The sequence below is a fragment of the Poecilia reticulata genome, linkage group LG13 (genome assembly GCF_000633615.1).
Source record: "Poecilia reticulata strain Guanapo linkage group LG13, Guppy_female_1.0+MT, whole genome shotgun sequence".
Lineage (NCBI taxonomy): Eukaryota > Metazoa > Chordata > Actinopteri > Cyprinodontiformes > Poeciliidae > Poecilia > Poecilia reticulata.
Genome location: NC_024343.1, coordinates 16,978,921 through 16,997,432, shown reverse-complemented (window position 1 = coordinate 16,997,432; position 18,512 = coordinate 16,978,921). Strand labels below are relative to the sequence as shown.

Sequence of the window (18,512 nt, the reverse complement as noted above, 5' to 3'; positions counted from 1 at the left end):
TCTGTCTGCGAGTTCATTTTAGGCGTTCTGAAGTGAAAAGCTGCACAAATCCAAATGCATTTTGTCTGCGGGAGGCTTATGTAAGAAATACCGTCAATCAGGGTTTTCTTTACATGGAGATTCTCTGAATAGAACATAACAAAGGAATGAAGAGCTTTCACACTGCAGCAATGAATTACTTTTCACCTTGCAGATTGACAGATATATATATATATATCTGAAGAACAAGTAATATACTTGATGTGTCATGGTAATTTCTGTTCAGGTAAACTGACAGGAGTGTGTTCTCATACCTCTCATCATGGATTTAATTAAAGATTAGGTGGATTTACAAAAAAATAAAATAAAAAAATTTAAATTAAAACCAGCTTTTGTTGGATAAAGGCTGAATTGTATACAAGCGGGCTGAGTGGAACTCAAGAGGACCCTGTGGCTGTGGAGGCAAGCAGAGTCATTTATTTTCCATTCTCTGTTGGCCACACTTCAGCCGATTCTAGTGAAAGCGCATCCTCCAACACCGCATCCATCATCGTTGGCTAAGTGATGCCAAATGATTATCTCCTTCTCACCTTCTGTCTTCCTTTATCTCCTTCGAGTGTAGGTTAGTTTTGTACCTGAGCCCCAGGCGGCACTTTAGTAGTCAATTGTCTGCACTAGCAAGTGAAAGCAGAGACGCCTAACTTTGTAATCAAAAGATCCTAATCAAGGATTAGACATGAAAGAGGAAATTATGCAAGACGGAAAAACCAGAAGAGAAAGCCAGCTTCGGAAACCAATTATTAGTCTTGAGATATAAAAGGTAGATGAAGGTATTCTTACTTTCATACCAGCCACTTTTTGTAACCCTCAAATCAACAATTTTTTCCCCTGGTAATCTGTCAAAACAGGTTATTTAGGGCTCTATATTTATGTTTCTGTGTGTGCGAATTTTGACTTTCTCGTGGAAAACGGTTCAGCTCCACATTATTTTGGCGTAAACCCTCTCAGTGCTGGTCTCTTTGGTTGAACGGTGCCTAAACACTTCAATTATCCTATTGTTTAAAACGGCTGTGACACGTTTGGTTCTTGACCCTTTGCAACTATATAATTTAATCATGCGAAACACCATGACAGGAGTATTTGAATGGATTTTTACCAATCTAGCAATGGTTTCTGCTTGTTCAAGTTGAGCTAATTTGTCTGTGAACGTGACACACAACTAGGTGGGGTTCGTAGACTTTATTTATTTACAAAAGTTGGAAATGGCTAGCTTAGAAATCACCCATTTCTCCTCCCTCCTGATGTGTTGATCAAATTGCTGACTTTGCCTCAAATCACACCACATGATTAAATGGCAAAAATACATGACGTCTCTCAAGTACACAAGAATTCAACCACACAATCAAAAGAACTTGCTAAGCTACTGAGAAAAAAATATAAAAAAAGGATAAAATTAAGCTACTGAAGGTGAAAACTGTAAAAAAATATATAGATAGAAACAGAACTGGTGATGAAATGGTGCCACAGTCCAGCATGGATTGTGCTAAAAGATCAAGAATTGTTTTGAAGCGTTTTGTTTTTGAGGAAAAGTTTCTCAGCTTGAGACCAAATTACCATTTGGTTATTTGAAGTGTGAATGGTTACTTGAGTGTATTTTTTTAATTATTAGTTTCAATTTCTACTCGAGTAAAAAAAAATAAGCTGAAGTAATGCTGCTTTTCCTTGGATACAATGTTTTGCTCTGTGTAAATGCAAATGCCAACATACAGTCACTCAGATTTCTCCCTTTTGTTGCATTACAGTTGGAAGAATTGGGGCTGGAAATGATTTTGTTGATGTAGAAAAAAGGATAACGTCTTTAACTTGGAATGAAGATTAAAGAGTAAACAGTGTTGGAGTGTTTGGTCTAATGGTCCTGAGATAACTATCAGCTAACAGAGTGAATAAACAGAAGACAGTTTATACTGTATTTATGTAACACGATCGCATATTGTGATTGCACTTCCGTTCCCATCCGTTAGTGCCTGACGCCCCGAACTGCAGCTGGTAATTGCATTAAACGGTGAGGCTAGATGCTGGGATTGCTCCTGCAATTACTCATAATGCATTTTGAAATAACATGAATTGACAATTTACAAATGTTTGGAAAAGTAAAGTGCTGTATGTTAGACACATGGCAAGCTCCAAATGACCCGTTTTCAATCACAACCATAGTCTCATGTTATAAAAAAAATCAAGATCAGAGGTGTCCAACAGCAACAACAATAAGAATACAAATTATTATTTGTATTATTATTATGTAATCATTACTATTCTTCCATGAGAGAGGAGGCAAGCAACTGAATGTTCTTGATTTTGTGGTGGCACTGGGCCTGGGAAACGTAATGGGGATGAGGATCAGAGAGTTCAAACTGCAACATGTTGGTCCAACACAGACCAGAGGGCTGTTTCACTTCAGTAGGGTAAAGAAACCCAGGATAAGAGATGAAGCCAGGCTTCACGTAGCGCGTCATCAGTTCATCCTGGCTTTATCCGCTTCACACGAGAGACGGCAGGCTCAAATCGTGGCAGTGGCGGCTACTGCGGCACTTCCGGTGACGGCTGCCGTAAGGTGCCACGGGCTGCCGCGACCTGCTACTGGCACCTGGATGCTTCTTTGCATTATGAATGAAATCGGTAATAGGATGCACACTCTGAGCTGAACAGAAAACGCTCAGCAAAGCCACCTGAGCCTCGTTATGATTGAAACTTTCATTCCGTAATAATCTGCCTTTAGTCCCTAAAGGGCGAATCCAATCAGTTTGTTTACATATGACTGGCGTCCAGCTTCCCGATTCAGGAAATGGCTGAAGGGCGATTCCACCTAATTTTTCACCACCTTCCACATATTTAATCTACTCTAGTTAAAAAACTACAAAACCTAGACACTTCAAACCTGGACTGAATTATTGGACTATTTCTCAGTTATTATCGCAGGATAATCAGTCATCTGACAGTTTTGATTGTGTCTCTTTTGTCTTGGTCTGAATGGTTTAAAGGGTCGTTTTCATGCGCAGTTCCATCGCAACCTGACACAAACATGCAGTGAATAAATCGATTTTCAATGAGTTTTTTTTGTTTTTTGCACCAAAGAATAATAAACACATTTTGTCACCAGAAGTGCCTCAATAGCTGCCACTGCCACGATTTGAGCTCGGCCCTGCTGCTACACTCAGACCAAACTGGGCTCAGGAGGTGCGACTAATGTCGAACCAGGCTTCAGTTTAACGAGCATCAACAAATTTCTTTAAAAGGTCATGAAATCAATCACAGACACACTGATGCTACGCGTAAGCCATACCTCACACCAAACGAACAGCATCTTTTATTGGAGGATCGATTGAATTCATGACTAGCCCAAAAAATGTGTCACAATATTTGAGTTTCTTTATAAGCCATTTGTATAATTATCTTAACGCATGCAATAATCTGTTGGCCTGGTTTCGAGAAGACTAGCTGCACAGGATAAATCACCATGGTAACTTATGCGGTACTGCTTTTGTGAAACCTTATTGAAGCTTCATTAAACCAGGAAATCCGGAAAATCCCATCTTAATCTGGTATCTTAGTTTTGTGAAACAACCCTCTTGTATTAATTTCGTCATTAAATATACACAGTAGTTTTAATTGCTGACGAAAACACAATGTTTTTAAACAGCAAATAAAGTTCTTTCATTTTAAAATTATGGTTTAACTTTCATCTGATGTGCAATCAGATAAAAGGCCTCTCCAAACTAATCTCCTGGCATGAATTTCATCTCAGCCCATATTGATAATGTACCTGTACAGTGTGTTAAATTCAAAAAGGAAAATTTGGATGAAAGTCTTTACTATGACACTTATTGCTTTGTTTGTCTTTCCAAGTGATTTGAATTGCCAAGAATTGTACACAATGATCAAGATACAGCTCACGTATGATTTCCCCCTCCTACTTACTGCATTGTAAATAACAAACGTTACCTGAAGCTGAAGTTTAGTAAAACAAAGGATGTAGTCATAGACTTCAGGAAACCACCCTCCTATACCAACAATGATCAAAGTATTTTAAGTGGAAATAATTACGTTTACCTGGGTAAAGTCAAGAACAATTTTCTCAACGTCAATCAAACACACTTCAACAATATACATGTTGATTTTCTTTAAAGGTTTGAAAGCCCACACTCACTATATTCTAATGGAGAAACCTCAGACACAAGCACATTCACACACACTGACATTCATAGTTCCACTAAACGCATCTTGCAGATACCGTGCAAATAACATCAGCACATGTTATTTGCTGATGTGGTTTCTCAGTTTTGTTTAGTTTTTTTCTCTTTTCACACCCTGTAAGTCTGTCCCCCTATAAGCGGACAGACTTATAGGGTGTTGGTGGATGTTCTGTTCTAGTAGCATAATGACAAACAAAAATGTGAAGCTAATGAGTTGATTTCACTCCTTTCTGCTTCACATACCTCAAGTATGTGTGTCTGCTCACTGGAAATAAACATCTGCAGCAGATGTTTACTTAAGATAAGCTTTGCTGCACGCTGTTTTTGTACGCATGGGTCTCTAGAAACCATAGAGGCATTTCTCCTACCTGACAAACACAAGTCCTGTCCCAGCCTGTGCGTAACTCCTTACATGTAGATCATTTAACGTGTGAACCTTTGGAATTTGTGGAAACAGGCACTGGGAATGATCCACAAAAACTGGGACATGGGTGAAAGACTTAACAGCCTGTAGTAAAATGGGTAATTACGTATTTTATCACCGTCTGCCCACGGGCAAATGGCTTCCAATAACTTGGATTTTTTTTCCCTCATTCAGGAGGAAAATAAACTCATGCTCTGTGTTTGTAATAATGCTATACAGAGCTAACTCCGCCCGCTACTTTCCATCACGCACGTGTGAGATCACATTTCTGCCTCCTCCCTCCGTGTGTTTCCCCTCCCTGTTGGTAACTTCTTTCATCCACTCTGTCGACTTGCTGCTGACATTAAGTTGCAGCTGCTTTCAGGAAGTCATAAATAAGGGAAAAATTAAGAGATATTACAAAGACAAAGGTCCACAGTACTTTGTGGTAATTGCTTTACTAGCTAGTAACGTTCTCACTCGTTGAGGTGGACAATGTGACACTGTAGAGACTGGATTTTAAATTATGAGGATTTTTTTCTTTCTCTTTGAAGAACATTTTCTGACCAGCAAGAACAGAAGCAGAAACATCTGTGAAACTTGTACACTTTTTGGGCGGAAGATATATTTTCTTCCTCAAACACAACTCTGAGCAAAAACAGGTGAGGCTATTATTGACGAAAGTTATAAATGTGAAATATCTAACAGAGTACTTATATATATATATATATATATATATCTTAGAAATTGTAGCACAAGGGTTAAAACAATGCTAATCTTGTTTTTCTAATGTTTAATCCGTTTGCTCTAATTCAAAAAAAGCTTATTTTGTTACCTTAACAGGACATGATGCTTGGCTCTATTGTGTGGTAATGTTTGATTTTCTAGTCCAGTATTTAGAAATTCCCAGAGCAGGACACTGTGAAATGTCTCAGATTACAGGAGAAGGCTGCTTGAGAAGTTGAAGTTATCGATTTTGACTCTAAAATAATGGGTTCTGCTTTGCCGGGTCAAGCAGTGAAGCTCTAAATCAAACATGTTTCCAGTTTCTAAAAGAGGAAGCAATACTCATCTACACCACAAACTCTTAACATAACTATGAAACGGAAAGGCAGAAATTTTGTTTTTGTAAAAAAATATTGCGTAATAAAACTCTGAGAATTAAAGACGGATGCTGATAGTTTCAGTCATTTAAAAATGTTTTTTTTTTTTTTACATATTCTACATATTTTTACGTTCTTTTCGGGTTGCTGAGAAACAAACTTTGTACGCAGATGTTCCGCCTGCATACCCAGTTTGTGTCTCAACAACACAAAAAGAACATGTAAATGTAACTAAATAATTTCCAGCAGAATCTCCAGCTTTTGTATGTATGTTCATTTTTCTATTTCTGATCAATCTGCATTATGATTTAAACACATAACCCCAAAAATAAAACAGCCACACACGAAATATGGCAACTTTTGAAAAGGGGGAATACCAACATGTGGTTAGTCATACAGTCTGATTATTACAGCCAGAGTAAGGTTTTACAGAAGTTGGAAAAAACCTTGCTGTAGTACCATACAAGTTTCCAATGCGTATTTCTCTTGGAAAATGATTTGAATGAATTTGTGAATGAGACCACCACAAAAGCAGCTCCACATTATGACTCATGAAGATGCTTCACTGATTCTCCGTTATTGGGTTTTGGGTATGTTAATTCCATTACAGGCGCCCTGAGCCTGTAAACAGAGCAGTACAAGCAAGATGGAGGAAGATAAAAAATAGTCAGGAGATAAAAAATAAAAACATCACTGATTTCTAAGAAATGAGAAGTACAAAACGTTTTTCTAAAAAAAAAAACATTTCAAAACTACCTTTTAATTTCCAGAATCCACCAGAATCAACCCAATAATATTGTTTCTGATGTCCATGCAAGAAAGTTTTTTTTAAGAATTGCTGGGCGACATCAGTAGCATTTTTGAAGTGCTGGTATTGATGATGCTTCCACAAAGTAAATCAGGAAGACAATAAAAACAATCTATTAGCATGATGGGTCAGGTTTGGAATATTAAATCTTTCAGCCAGAGTAAACAACTGAATACGTCTTTGTCACTTCAAATTAAAGCTGGACAGCGAATTAAACTGTCAGCCTGTCTCTGTGAGCATACATTTAAATCAGTAACTGAATCTGACAATGGGTTGTTTATCTCTCCACAGAATTACAAATATGCACAGCGAAATTAGATTTAGCCTGTATTAGGAGACTGATTGGTGGACACAACCTGTTCAGACTCTGCAGCCTGTCTATGCTGTTCAGAGTGGATGAAAGGTTGCATTCAAATATGTATTATGTGACAGTTTATGCAGCACGCCAAAAAGAGACACACAACATGAAGACACACTTTTATATAAATGTGTTTTGTTTTCTTTATCTCGCAGGTGAACTTCCAAAACCAGACAGCAGCTGAACGCTGAGGACATGATGAACGTCACACCCACTCCAAATGCTACAAATGTATCGTGTGTTGATATCGAGGACAGTCCTGTCAGCGACATCCTGATGACTGTTTACATCTTGGCTTTTGTCTTCGGCTTGACTTTCAATGTGCTGACTTTGTATCCAGTACTCCAGCAAGTAAAGCAGCAGAACGTTTTAGGGATCTTCCTGCTCAACCTGTCAATATCTGACTTGCTATTCATCTTCACCATGCCCCTTTGGATAAATTATTACAGAAATAACCACCAATGGGGACTAGGTGTGAAATCTTGCAGTGTAGCAGGATTCTTCTACTACTCCAACATGTACATCAGCATCTATCTGCTGTGTTGCATCTCTGTGGACCGCTGCCTGGTGGTCTGCTGCCCACTCCACTTCAAGACTCACCGTACATCTCGATACGCCTGGATCCAGTGTATCATGGTTTATGCTGTGGTTACGATCATACACATAATCATTCTGATTTATGACGACTTACCAGATGCCCATGATGACACACACAACAGTGACCGTTGTTATGAGACCTACCCAATGAAGCCTAATGTGGCCGTGTTTAATATGATCAGAGTGGGACTCGGCTTCATACTACCACTGCTCGTGTTGGGAGTGAGCTACTGGAAGGTGCTGGCCACTGTGGGAAAAAGTCCTGGCCTGAGTGCCCCAGCTAAGAGGAAGGTCCGTCTGCTATCCTATGGAGTAATTGGCATCTTCTCAGTTTGTTTTGCTCCCTATCACATCCTCCTCTTTGTGCGCTCACTTGTCCGCTTCTTCTACCCTGAAGAATTTCACTGTGATTTCGAAGGAAAGATGCACTTCCACTTCTCCGGCACTCTGGCGCTGTCCAGTCTGAACTGTGTCGTGGATCCCGTGCTGTATGTTCTGGTCAGTAATGGTGTAAGAGATAAACTGAAACTTTGCTGTGGAAGTCATAAACAGAAAGGGACGGAGGACTGCAAGCTGACTTCGTATAAAAAAGAAAGCTCTAAAGTGAGTGCTTTGATATGAAGAGTAGACTGACTGTGATATATTATGTGTTTATGTATGCACAATATGTATTAGCCCTTACGACCTCAATTACAGAGGAACTGCTTATTCCTGTGATACAGATGGGCGTTTGTGATGTAAAGACATACGATTGTATCAAATGTTTTCATAAATATGTTCCCTCTTCTATGTGACTTGTGAACTAGTTTAATTCAACTGAAAAGCTGAAAAACCTGCAAAGGGGAAAACATAAAAAGATAAAATAGCACCAATCACCATATAAATGGACACACCCTTATACGTACTTCTTATTATGCACCTTTTGGTATACATTTAGTCCTCCTATACATGTATTATCTATTGTAGCTCATCTGATTAACCTGAAGCTCAGAAATTGTAGCTTTTCTGTTTTTGTTTTGCTTCAGAACTGAGTATCTATTCTAGTACTGTGACACCAAGTTTAATGTAATGTTTCACTTAAAACCTTAAAACCAAAATTAAAATCTGAGACAAAATCTGTTGGATTATCTGGGAGGATTGTGAAAAAAGATCTGGTAGATTCTGAGACTCTTTTAGAGGCAGAGTAAGCAGAGATTGGTTTGACAAGGAAAGTCAAGTGTTAATGCTGTTATTGAATCAAAAGGTGCTTTATCAAAGTGTTATTTATTTTGCATACTCATCCCAACAGGTTGTTGTAGTTTGATGTTTAGCATTTCTCCCCAAGTAAAATGTTTTGTTTTTTTTTACTGAAAAAGCTGAACTTGATAAATGTGACAGTGCTTGGGGGGGGGGTGGGCAGTTTAGAAATGTTTCACTTAGTAACTTAAAAAATGTCCTGAAGTTTTACCGAATGTGTGGACGACTGGGCGTCTGTTTCTCCCACTCTGCACAGTATGCATAGAGGAAGAGGGCTGTAAGATGTTTCTCTCTCAGGGCTCAGTAATTGCATTGTAGTCTTTCGGTTTAATTGCTCCTGAGGCTTCTCTAAGTGGCAGACAATTTTTGTTACACGCTTACAGTAAACCAGCCTTTTATTTATTTTATTTTCATTCTATGCATTCTGCATGTGTGTACCATGCAGTACTTGAAGTGTAAATAAAATCATGCATGCAATTTACACCACAAATTAATATCGAAACTTCGGAGACATGTTGCATTAGAAAAATAAACCACTGGCTTGAACAAGTGCACTGTGTTGAGGTTGTTCAGTTTTTGCAGCTGGCATTTTAATAATTTCCAAATGAAGGTGAAAAACACTGCAAAGCCCATATGTCCAAGTGCATAGTCATTATCTTTGCACATAAAGATAATCATAAATCCAGCAGCACAGCTGTGCCACTGTGTGCCGCGCATTTGTCAAGTAGGCGAGGAGAGTAATCAGGAGGCGTGTGTGCATCAGAGTGTGAATGAGGGATAATTTTATTCCCATTTGAGCTGATCGTTCGAAAAAAAAAAAGCATGGAATGAAAAAAATACAGGAAGAGAGAGAAGAAAAAGAAATAAGGGAAAGAAACAAAGAAAGAAAGGAAAGTTTATGGACTCATCAACTTTTAGACCTGTATCAATGGTAGTTCTTTCAAAAGTTTAAATATTGCATGTTGGCCAGGATACAAGAGAAAGGCTGAGACAAACTCACATAAACAAACGTAACCTGTTCGCGGGATACAATACTCAGCATAACTAATCAAACTTGAACATACCGCACCCTTGTATTTGTATACGTGTCACATGTGGTTTATTGCCTCTTCCTTTCTGGAGTCCAAGGTATTTGTTAGACCTTGCAGTCTCTAATCTATATGAAAAACAGCTTTTTGAGCTGTTCTTGTAGAATGCAGGAATTTGAAATTATACTTACATGAAGGAAGTGTTTGTAATGCACTTCCTTGACATGCCTTTACCAATAACGGCAGGTCAACGTAGTTTTTCGTCTTACGTTGTCCTGCCTTTATCGCCGTCAATAAATAAGACCTTTGATAAGAGTTTGCACTTGTAGTCTTAGGTAACTCAAATGTTATATAAAATGTGAACATGACGTAATAAATCTTCCACTGGCTGAGATCGATGTGAGGTCAGATGTGCCAATATGAATTTTCTCTCTGAGGAATATAACGCATACATTATCGTCTGTGGAAGCTTTTATTCAATTATGAAATGTAACCAGTTATGGTGTAAAAATTAATTCAGATCAAGAGACGAGACTTTTTCTGAACACAATGTATTCTGTAGGACTTTGTTGTTAAAAGATTTTATGTATTCTTGTGCCGTTTCCTTTTCTTGTAAAGAGTGTCGCTAACAAATAAAATGCATTATTATCAATGTAAAGGTGGAAGAATTTTAAAGTAGAGAAGAAGAAATTGGGTTCACCACATCTAGATGCCTATGTGCGTTTTGCTGTTGCCATGTGACAATATTTGTAGCAAGAAATTAAACAGGCGTTCCTGACTGGGCAGTTGGTTGGTGAAAATGAATTCGCTCAGTTTCAGTTCCCAAAATTTGCGTGTTACTAGACTCTTTGCCATCATATCTTTGGGTATTAGAGTTTCACAATATGTCTTGTCAACGTAATGTCTGAGGAGTCCGTCATTTTAGTTGCTGTCAGCAGATTTCACTTAGGCGGTTATGAGATCCAGGCATAGAGAAGAATGCGTGTGAATCCTTCCCATGCAGATCCGCTCAATTATACTTCCCAGTACAATCTGGTCTCTCCTGTTGACTTGGATTCCTCTGGTAGATTTTCTACTGGGCCAGTCAACAAACAGACGAAGACGTTTTGAATGGTGGCATCGATTTTCTGCGCTGATTTAGAATTGTAGTCTCTGCAAAAGTGAATGAAACTTTACGATCCCTGTTTCAAAAATTTAATTAACATCAACAGCCCCCTGGACAAACGATATAAAAATTTTTGCTTTGTTTTATTTATTTTTGGCTTTCAATCTCAGTAAGTCATGAATCATGTCAGTTTTGGAAATAATAGACTTCAGTTAGAGTCTACGTTCCTTAGGATATACAAAGGGATGCTGCTGTTAGTAAAATGCTCTAAATGTTCCTACTATAAATATTTAAAGGCCAGTCATGGCAGGAGTGATATAGCAAAGTTATTTTAATATTTTCGTTCTTAAAGAGTGTCAGCACTTTTCAAATGCCAGAGATAAATACCAGGCTTTTCCTGATATCTGATCGGCGCATCTTTGGTGTGACAAAATCTTTGGTGTATGTCACTGAATGAACTGCTATGACATCATCGCGAGCAAAGTTGTTTAAAGGTGGCGCATAACTCTTTTTCAATGGCGTTCACTGTGGAAAAACTGAACTGAGGCCATATCTGCATGTTAAAACGACTGTGATGTACAGATGGTTTACACATGATCTTTTTCACACTTTGCATATAAATACCAGATATTCTCTCGTGGTTTGGGTGGCCTATTTAAGATGCAAACCCTCCAGCTGCACTCTAAATTCTCTGCCTTCCTGCCTTCTGCTGCCAGCTTCTGCTTCTCCACCACCTAATCACCCAATTGGGGACTGAGTTCAGAGTATCTTTGCTAAATTCCTGACATAAGGGAGACAAGCTCAGGAGAGTAGAGATGTGCTAGTCTCTCCACAACATGCTGACCAGCTTGATCTTGAATTGATGAGATACGAGCCTCAGACTTATATAAGGTAATGAAGACGTATTTTAACTTTTACACATTAGTTGTCTTATGAAATTGATGGCGCCGGTTCCGCCCCCATGATGACGTAGAGCAATCCTCCCCCAATCATTCCAGGGCACTTGTCAGCAACTGACCAATCAGCATTCCAAGTACAGTTTCCGACAATATTGACAGCATGTATCATAGAGAACACGCTGCAGTCAGAGAGATTTTGAGGAAAATAATAGATAATCACGGTCCCAGTTGTCAGTGGGTAATATTTATTCCCGACAGCCATTACCCAGAGCGTTTTAGGGGGCGGAATACAATTTATTACATTTTCAAAACCATAAAGGAGTCTGGAATAACTCAAGAAATGGATCATGGACTGCAGCCCACCTCACGTCCAGTTGAATGAAACTGATGGACGGAAACTACCACGTTAGTCAGCACCAAGAAGGTAACTGGGTAGTAAACATCCCAGTTTTTGTCATAAGGACACTTACTGATAGCTCCGTGCTAACGACTCACGGTTCCTAACAAACGGCCCAGGCTCCGTGCTAACTACTCACGGCTGACAGATAAGCGTCAAATAAACACAACTCAGTTAAATTAAAACAACAATGCTAAGCTTCTCATCATTTCCAGGTCAATAAGTGAAGGTAGTTATGCTGGATTTTATGCGTGTAGATTCCAAGGGTAGAATGAAAAGAGACTGCTCTAACTGCTATATTGGCATTTAAACACCGTTTCATACTACTGTTTATTCCTAAGTATTTTCCTGAAGGCAGATTTTCACAAGCCGGTATTATTTAAGTTATTACTCACCCATTTTGTACGTGCAAAGTGCGTCCCACTGTGTTCACATTCACATCCAACCAAGCTTTAGCTTCCCTCATTTTTCCTCTTTGGCTTTATCGTTGATTTCTCCGTTATTTCCCGCTAATATATTATTATAACCTTACAGACCTGACGTAGGACTAGTTAGAGAATTTTCTTGCCTGCCGTCTTTGCCTCCGTGTTGGTTTATAACACAAAAATGTCTCGACTAACGGACCTCAATGCCATAATTAACAGTTAGCTTGTCGGAGGACAGCTCTACTTCCGCAAGGGGACGGGGCGGCGTCATGTCAATTATATTTATGCAAAAGCATGGACTCTAAGAGACTTATGCACAACATGTAAGTTAAAAACAGCACAATAACTGTCCCTTTGATCTTGTAAATGTAAAACACAATAAAGTTCGACCACATTAAAGTTGCAGTTTGACAAAATTGAAGCTGTCGTCAGACGTCTTGTGGCATTAAGCCCAGGTTATTAAAGATTTCTTTCTTTCTCCCGACTCAGCTTTAATGAGCCACCTCGGCTTGCTGATGGACTCCTTGGTGAATCAATATGGTGTCATTGATTTGCTGTTATGACTCATGGCCTTATTGTATGGTCAAAGCTAGGTCTAAATGCACAGTACAGGCGAGCTATTCTTAGACATTATTTTTAGTGCTCAGTCAATTATTGTAGCCTACACAAAAGTGCACTCAGAAGAGAATAATCTTTTATCTCTTCTTCCTCTATGCCCGTCATAGTTTCTAAATTATACTTGATTGCTGTTCTCCAGCTGCTTATTATGTTATTGTATACCTTTAATGAAACGGCAAGCTTTTATAATTAAACTGAATTTGCATCCACAAATCAGGGATGGGCAGTCAACAAGCTAGTAATTAATCATCGGGATTATTGTCAACTAAGTTGTGTTATAAGTATTAAAGGCAAAGTGTGTTTTCTGCTGATGCAGAGGTGCCTCAGTTTAACAGACTGGAGCTGTTTGAAGTGAGATTTTGAAGGTAGAGCTCCTAATTGCTTTTGTGATATTGATCTTGTGTTGTAAGAAGATCAATACATTAAGCTTTGTTCACCAAGAGACATCGAAACAACCTGATCCATGATGAAGCTGAAACTTTTGCTTGGTATGCAGTAAACATAAAAAGAAGTCCTGCTAAGATGAAGCTCTGTTATGCTTTCATGTACTGGAATGATGAATGATTTCTGGTGATTTATACGGACGGTTATCAGCAAACGAATGGGGGTGATGAGGACGGCGCATTAAATACGGCACAGCGGGACAACAATAACGTTATAAAATAACTGGAAGTAAATTATGCATATTCTCTCATCTAACCAAAAAATAGATGCTGGTTGGTTGATCACCTGCACTGACATCAAAATAAAGAAGGTTCCTATCAACGGTGGTGATGGATTCCTATTTCAGCAAAGCTATACACTCAAGCACACATAAAACACTTACAAGTATAAACCAGCTAAGAGGACTCTGAGTGCAACCTGCTTTTCTCTACAGCTGCACGATGTCCCAGTTGATTATTCAGTATATTGGACTGATCCTAACCCGCCAGCAGCACATTTTTCAAATCCTAACCATAAAATTATCAACACATAACAAAATTTATGTGTGTTAGGCAACAACCCGGTTATGCTCAAACTACCTGCCTCAGTTCCTCCCACAATCAACTAACTATTTTACCTTCAGGTGTTATAAAAATGTTGTTTATATCAAATATGACTTAAAAGAAATTTGACTTTGTAATTTATCGCCTTGAAATTGGGCCTGTGTCTCTTTAAAAACTCCTGCTCTGTCTGAAACTCTGCCTGTCCTGTTGATAAAAAGGTAATTCTGCCAATAGACTTATTGAAGCTCAAACAGTGAGAAAAGGAATTGCTACGTCTTTTAATTTATTCTTTTGCTATACTAGGATCGGGAATTTACCATACTATTTCCACATTACATGAGTGTGTGGCTTTTTTTTTTACTGTTACTACTTGAATAAAAGGGGGGTTTTTGTTCATTGTCACTTCCCTATTCCAAATGTAAAATACTTCCTACAACAGATTAACCACAAGCAAAGATTTTTTTTTCTTCTGTGGAATCGGAAAACAGAAGCCTTAAGAGACTTGGTGTTTTTGTGTTGGGTTTGGTTTACTCTCCTGTCTTTTTAACTTTGACCTAAATCATGTTTAAATCATTGGCGTAATTCCATTTTCTGATTTTAACACCATGTGATCATGTTTACAAACATTTCTAAGTTTTTCGAAAGAACAACTCCTCTTATTTTTTGTGTGAAATTGTAATAGCGCTTTTTAAAAAAGTGTGTGTATCGTTTAACACTAATCTTTTATAGGTCTTGTATCAAACGTTTTGATAACCGTGGCGAGCTTTTATAGAGGTCTGGTTTCAACAACCTTTGCATAATGAAACCCTGACGTGCCCCTCGGGACACAGGAATGAGATGACTGTAGTACGTATTATGCAGGTATCTGGCAGATTCCCCCAGAGAAACCTGAGATGATTGTGACTCTGACTCCCAGCATCACAAAGATTATATTTACTGAGAAAGGCAGAATCAAGTCATTCTTTATTGCTAAAATGCAGTTAACTTGAAGCTGCAGCTGTTACAGATATTGCATTGCAAGGATGACTTCAAGATATACTTTACGATAAGAAGATAGGGAAGAGATAGATTTTTTTTTTTACCATAAACCCCAATGGAGGATCTAAAAAATGTTTCTTAATATTTCAGCTCAATGTCCCTGAACATAATTTTGAGTCCTTTTACTAATAATCCACAAACTATCACTGCTTCGCACCCCTACTTAATGAACAGTTTGTCTTTCCATTACCAAAAAGAAGCTCATTTATTCCTTCATTAGCTTGCTTGTTTGCATATTTCAACATTAAATTTGAGCAGTATCAGACATTTAGCCAAATCTGTAAAGCCTTTTAAAAACGTAACTTCTTTTGTTGTTGAACTTAATGTTTAGTTTTTAAATGCAAACATATTATTGTTGTGCAGTTTTGTCAAAATTTCGTAAGCTCCTTTCCCAGACATGTTCACTAAATGAAGGCATTTGCAAGATATCTAGTTTATGACACCGTGAAATTTCAATTTAAGGAACCTGCAGAGTTTCGGTAAAACAACTTCTGCTAAACAACTTAGTCAAACAACAGAAGGATGTGAGTAGGTTATAAATTTAAATGAACTCAACAGCTCATTGTGAGTAGTGTAGTTTTAAAGCATTATCAGCTTGTAACAAACTGTGAAAGGAGGAGAGACGATGTCATTATTTACATGCACCAAGTAATAGTTTGGCTTTAAATGTGCTGAGTAAGATGTTTGTTTGTTAGTTTCTTTAAACATCAAGCATTGTGTAACGCAGTTTTAACGCATAATGCTTAGGGGGATAAGCTCCTTTTTGCTGACACTGAGCGCTCGTTCAAATTCAATTTGCAACTAATCTCAAAACACTTTCATATCAAACTTCATAAGACGGGAAAACATAGCTAACCGTTAGCTCTTTAGTGAGAGAGTGGCTAGACAATTGTTATTATTATTAATGAATTTTTAATAACAAACATTAATAATGATTATCATCATCGTCATCAAAACTGGTGATCCCAGAGGTAATGAAAATAAAAGAAACGATAGCTTCACATCCTAAACACAAAGTCTTGGCAAAACAAATCTTGAATTAAACATACCTGAAAAGCTACATTAAATTTCATAATTGATGATAGAAAAAAAAAAAAAAAGCTACGCAGTGTTATTGGTTATTGGTTTTAATGCGTGTTTGAAAAAAACACATGAAAACATCATGTTCCATGTTTGACTAAAATAATTGAGCGTCTATGCTGGACTTGGATAATGTTTTAAAAGTCATTGTGTGTGGGCACTAGTAAATGCGGAGCATGTCAAAATGAAAGAAAACATTAGACTCATATCAGTCTTAGCCAGTCTGAAAGCACCCACTTCACTTGGTTTGGCCGCCTCTGCCCTTCATCGCCGTCTCCTCCTCCCCCTTCACTGTTCTGTCTTGTCTATTCCTGCTATGTGTTTGCATTACGGGCAGAATTGAGTAGTAATTTTTCTGCACATCTGTGATTTTTTAATTCCAGTGAAGGAGCAGTAATCCAACCATTCTTCCGTGTGTGTTCAGAAGTTCAGAGGTTCGTAAGCCTATTCTTAGTCAAGAGTTTGTGAAACAACGTCTGATCCATGTGCTCTTTACCTGTCTGCTCTGTTGTGACTCATAGAGAAGATTAAAAGTTATAGAGCTCCTTCTAAGAATTTTACTTTGTGCTTTGTGAAACGAATAACACCAAAGTACGCAAAGCTACGCAAGCAAAACAAGTTTTGCGTGTCTTTTGCACACGCAAAACTTCTTTTTCAGTCTGTAACATCTGCTATAGGAGACGCCATATTGTTTTCAACACTTGTGTTGCAAGACAGCTATGTTACAGAGAATTGCAAAGTAATGGTGACTGTAAAAAAATGTCCGGAAAACAACTGAGCGGTTTCTATCTGATGGCATGCCATGGTAGAAAATCCTTTAAGCACATAGATTTGTACGTTGCAGTGTCAACCCCAGACTGTGTGTTGTTTTCTATTGATGTGCTTTTGACTTTCAGTTTTAGATGTCCACAGGCCAAAGGTTAAGCAAACCGCCCTTCCAAGCATCTGAAGTATTTTGTTTTTGACAGGGAGGGGGAATTTGAATTATGGACATGTGCAACACATTACCAGGTCATTAACTGGAAAATAAACCTTTTAAAATGGATTCTGATATGTCAGATCAGATGACAGATGGTGGGAAATGGTGGGATGGCGGGAAAGTTCATGCAGCTTTTATTAATTTCAGTGCCACAATGTGGTTAAAAAAAAAAAAAGTATTATTAATTTTTCTCTAACTTCTTTACAGAAAATAATGTTACATCCACAAAGTTTAATGTATTTAACTAGAATTTTATGTGTTAGATCATAAAGTGTAGCCTAATTGTGAAGCGAAGGTTAATTACACACAGTTTTCAACATTTCTTTGCAACTACAAACACTAAAGGTGCTGCATGTATTGGTATTCAGCTCTCCCATAATAATGGTATGGAATTACAGCTGCACGTTATTTAGGATACATATCTAGAAGATGTGCACAGTTGGTGGTTGTTGTCTTCCTCCTCAGCTCTGTCATGCACCTGACGCACCTGGGCTGCATGAGTGTGGTTTCTTAGCAGGCTGCTGCCACAATACCCGAGAGTCACTTCCTCATCAACTTACCTGCATAAAAGGCCCCGGCATGCGTGTTGTTTGCTAGATAATTAATGCTGGTGGTAATTCTAGTTTCTGGCTTTCTGTATTGTTAATTTCTCTACCACAAGTTGGCTCACACGCCACTCAAAACTTCTCCAAAACTTTATCTTTGAGCTGTTTGGTGTTTGTTCCACAGTGCTTTATGGCACCCCATGAAACAGTCGTATTTATGGAAAATTACATTTACGTTGCACCCCAGCGGACACACTATTTCCTGGCTTGTGAAGGCAATTGGTTGCACTGTTTTACTTAGGAGTATCAGAGTAAAGGGGGCTGAATATAAACGGATGCCACAATTTTTAGATGTTTATTTGTTAAAGAGAATATCTGTATCCTTTTCCTTCTGTATCTGTGTTTTTGTTGGAATAAGTTTGTGGTCATAACATGACGTGAACAAAAGGTCAAGACATTTGAATATGTTTGCAGATGCCACTTTCCTTGGGAAGGAAGTTAATATTTATAAGCAATTACTTGAAATGATTTGCTAAATGTTTACCACAAAGAGTTTCTCATCATTACAGAAGACTGCAGTTCCTGAAATGGTTACCGCCATTTATTTATGATTCATAAATCTGCAAAGGATCTTCTTTAGAAAAACCAGCAATGAATGACACAGAGGGACAACCACAA

The 18,512-nt window shown here is 38.2% G+C and overlaps 1 protein-coding gene across 1 annotated transcript; it reads left to right on the top strand.

Moving 5' to 3' along the window:
* Window positions 1-4,995: 4,995 nt before the first annotated feature.
* Window positions 4,996-9,288, top strand: gpr184 (G protein-coupled receptor 184). Its single transcript, XM_008425720.2, has 2 exons — window positions 4,996-5,294; window positions 7,057-9,288. Exon 2 carries the CDS (start codon window positions 7,097-7,099, stop codon window positions 8,117-8,119), a length of 1,023 nt encoding a protein of 340 aa, XP_008423942.1. The 5' UTR covers window positions 4,996-5,294; window positions 7,057-7,096; the 3' UTR covers window positions 8,120-9,288.
* Window positions 9,289-18,512: the final 9,224 nt, after the last annotated feature.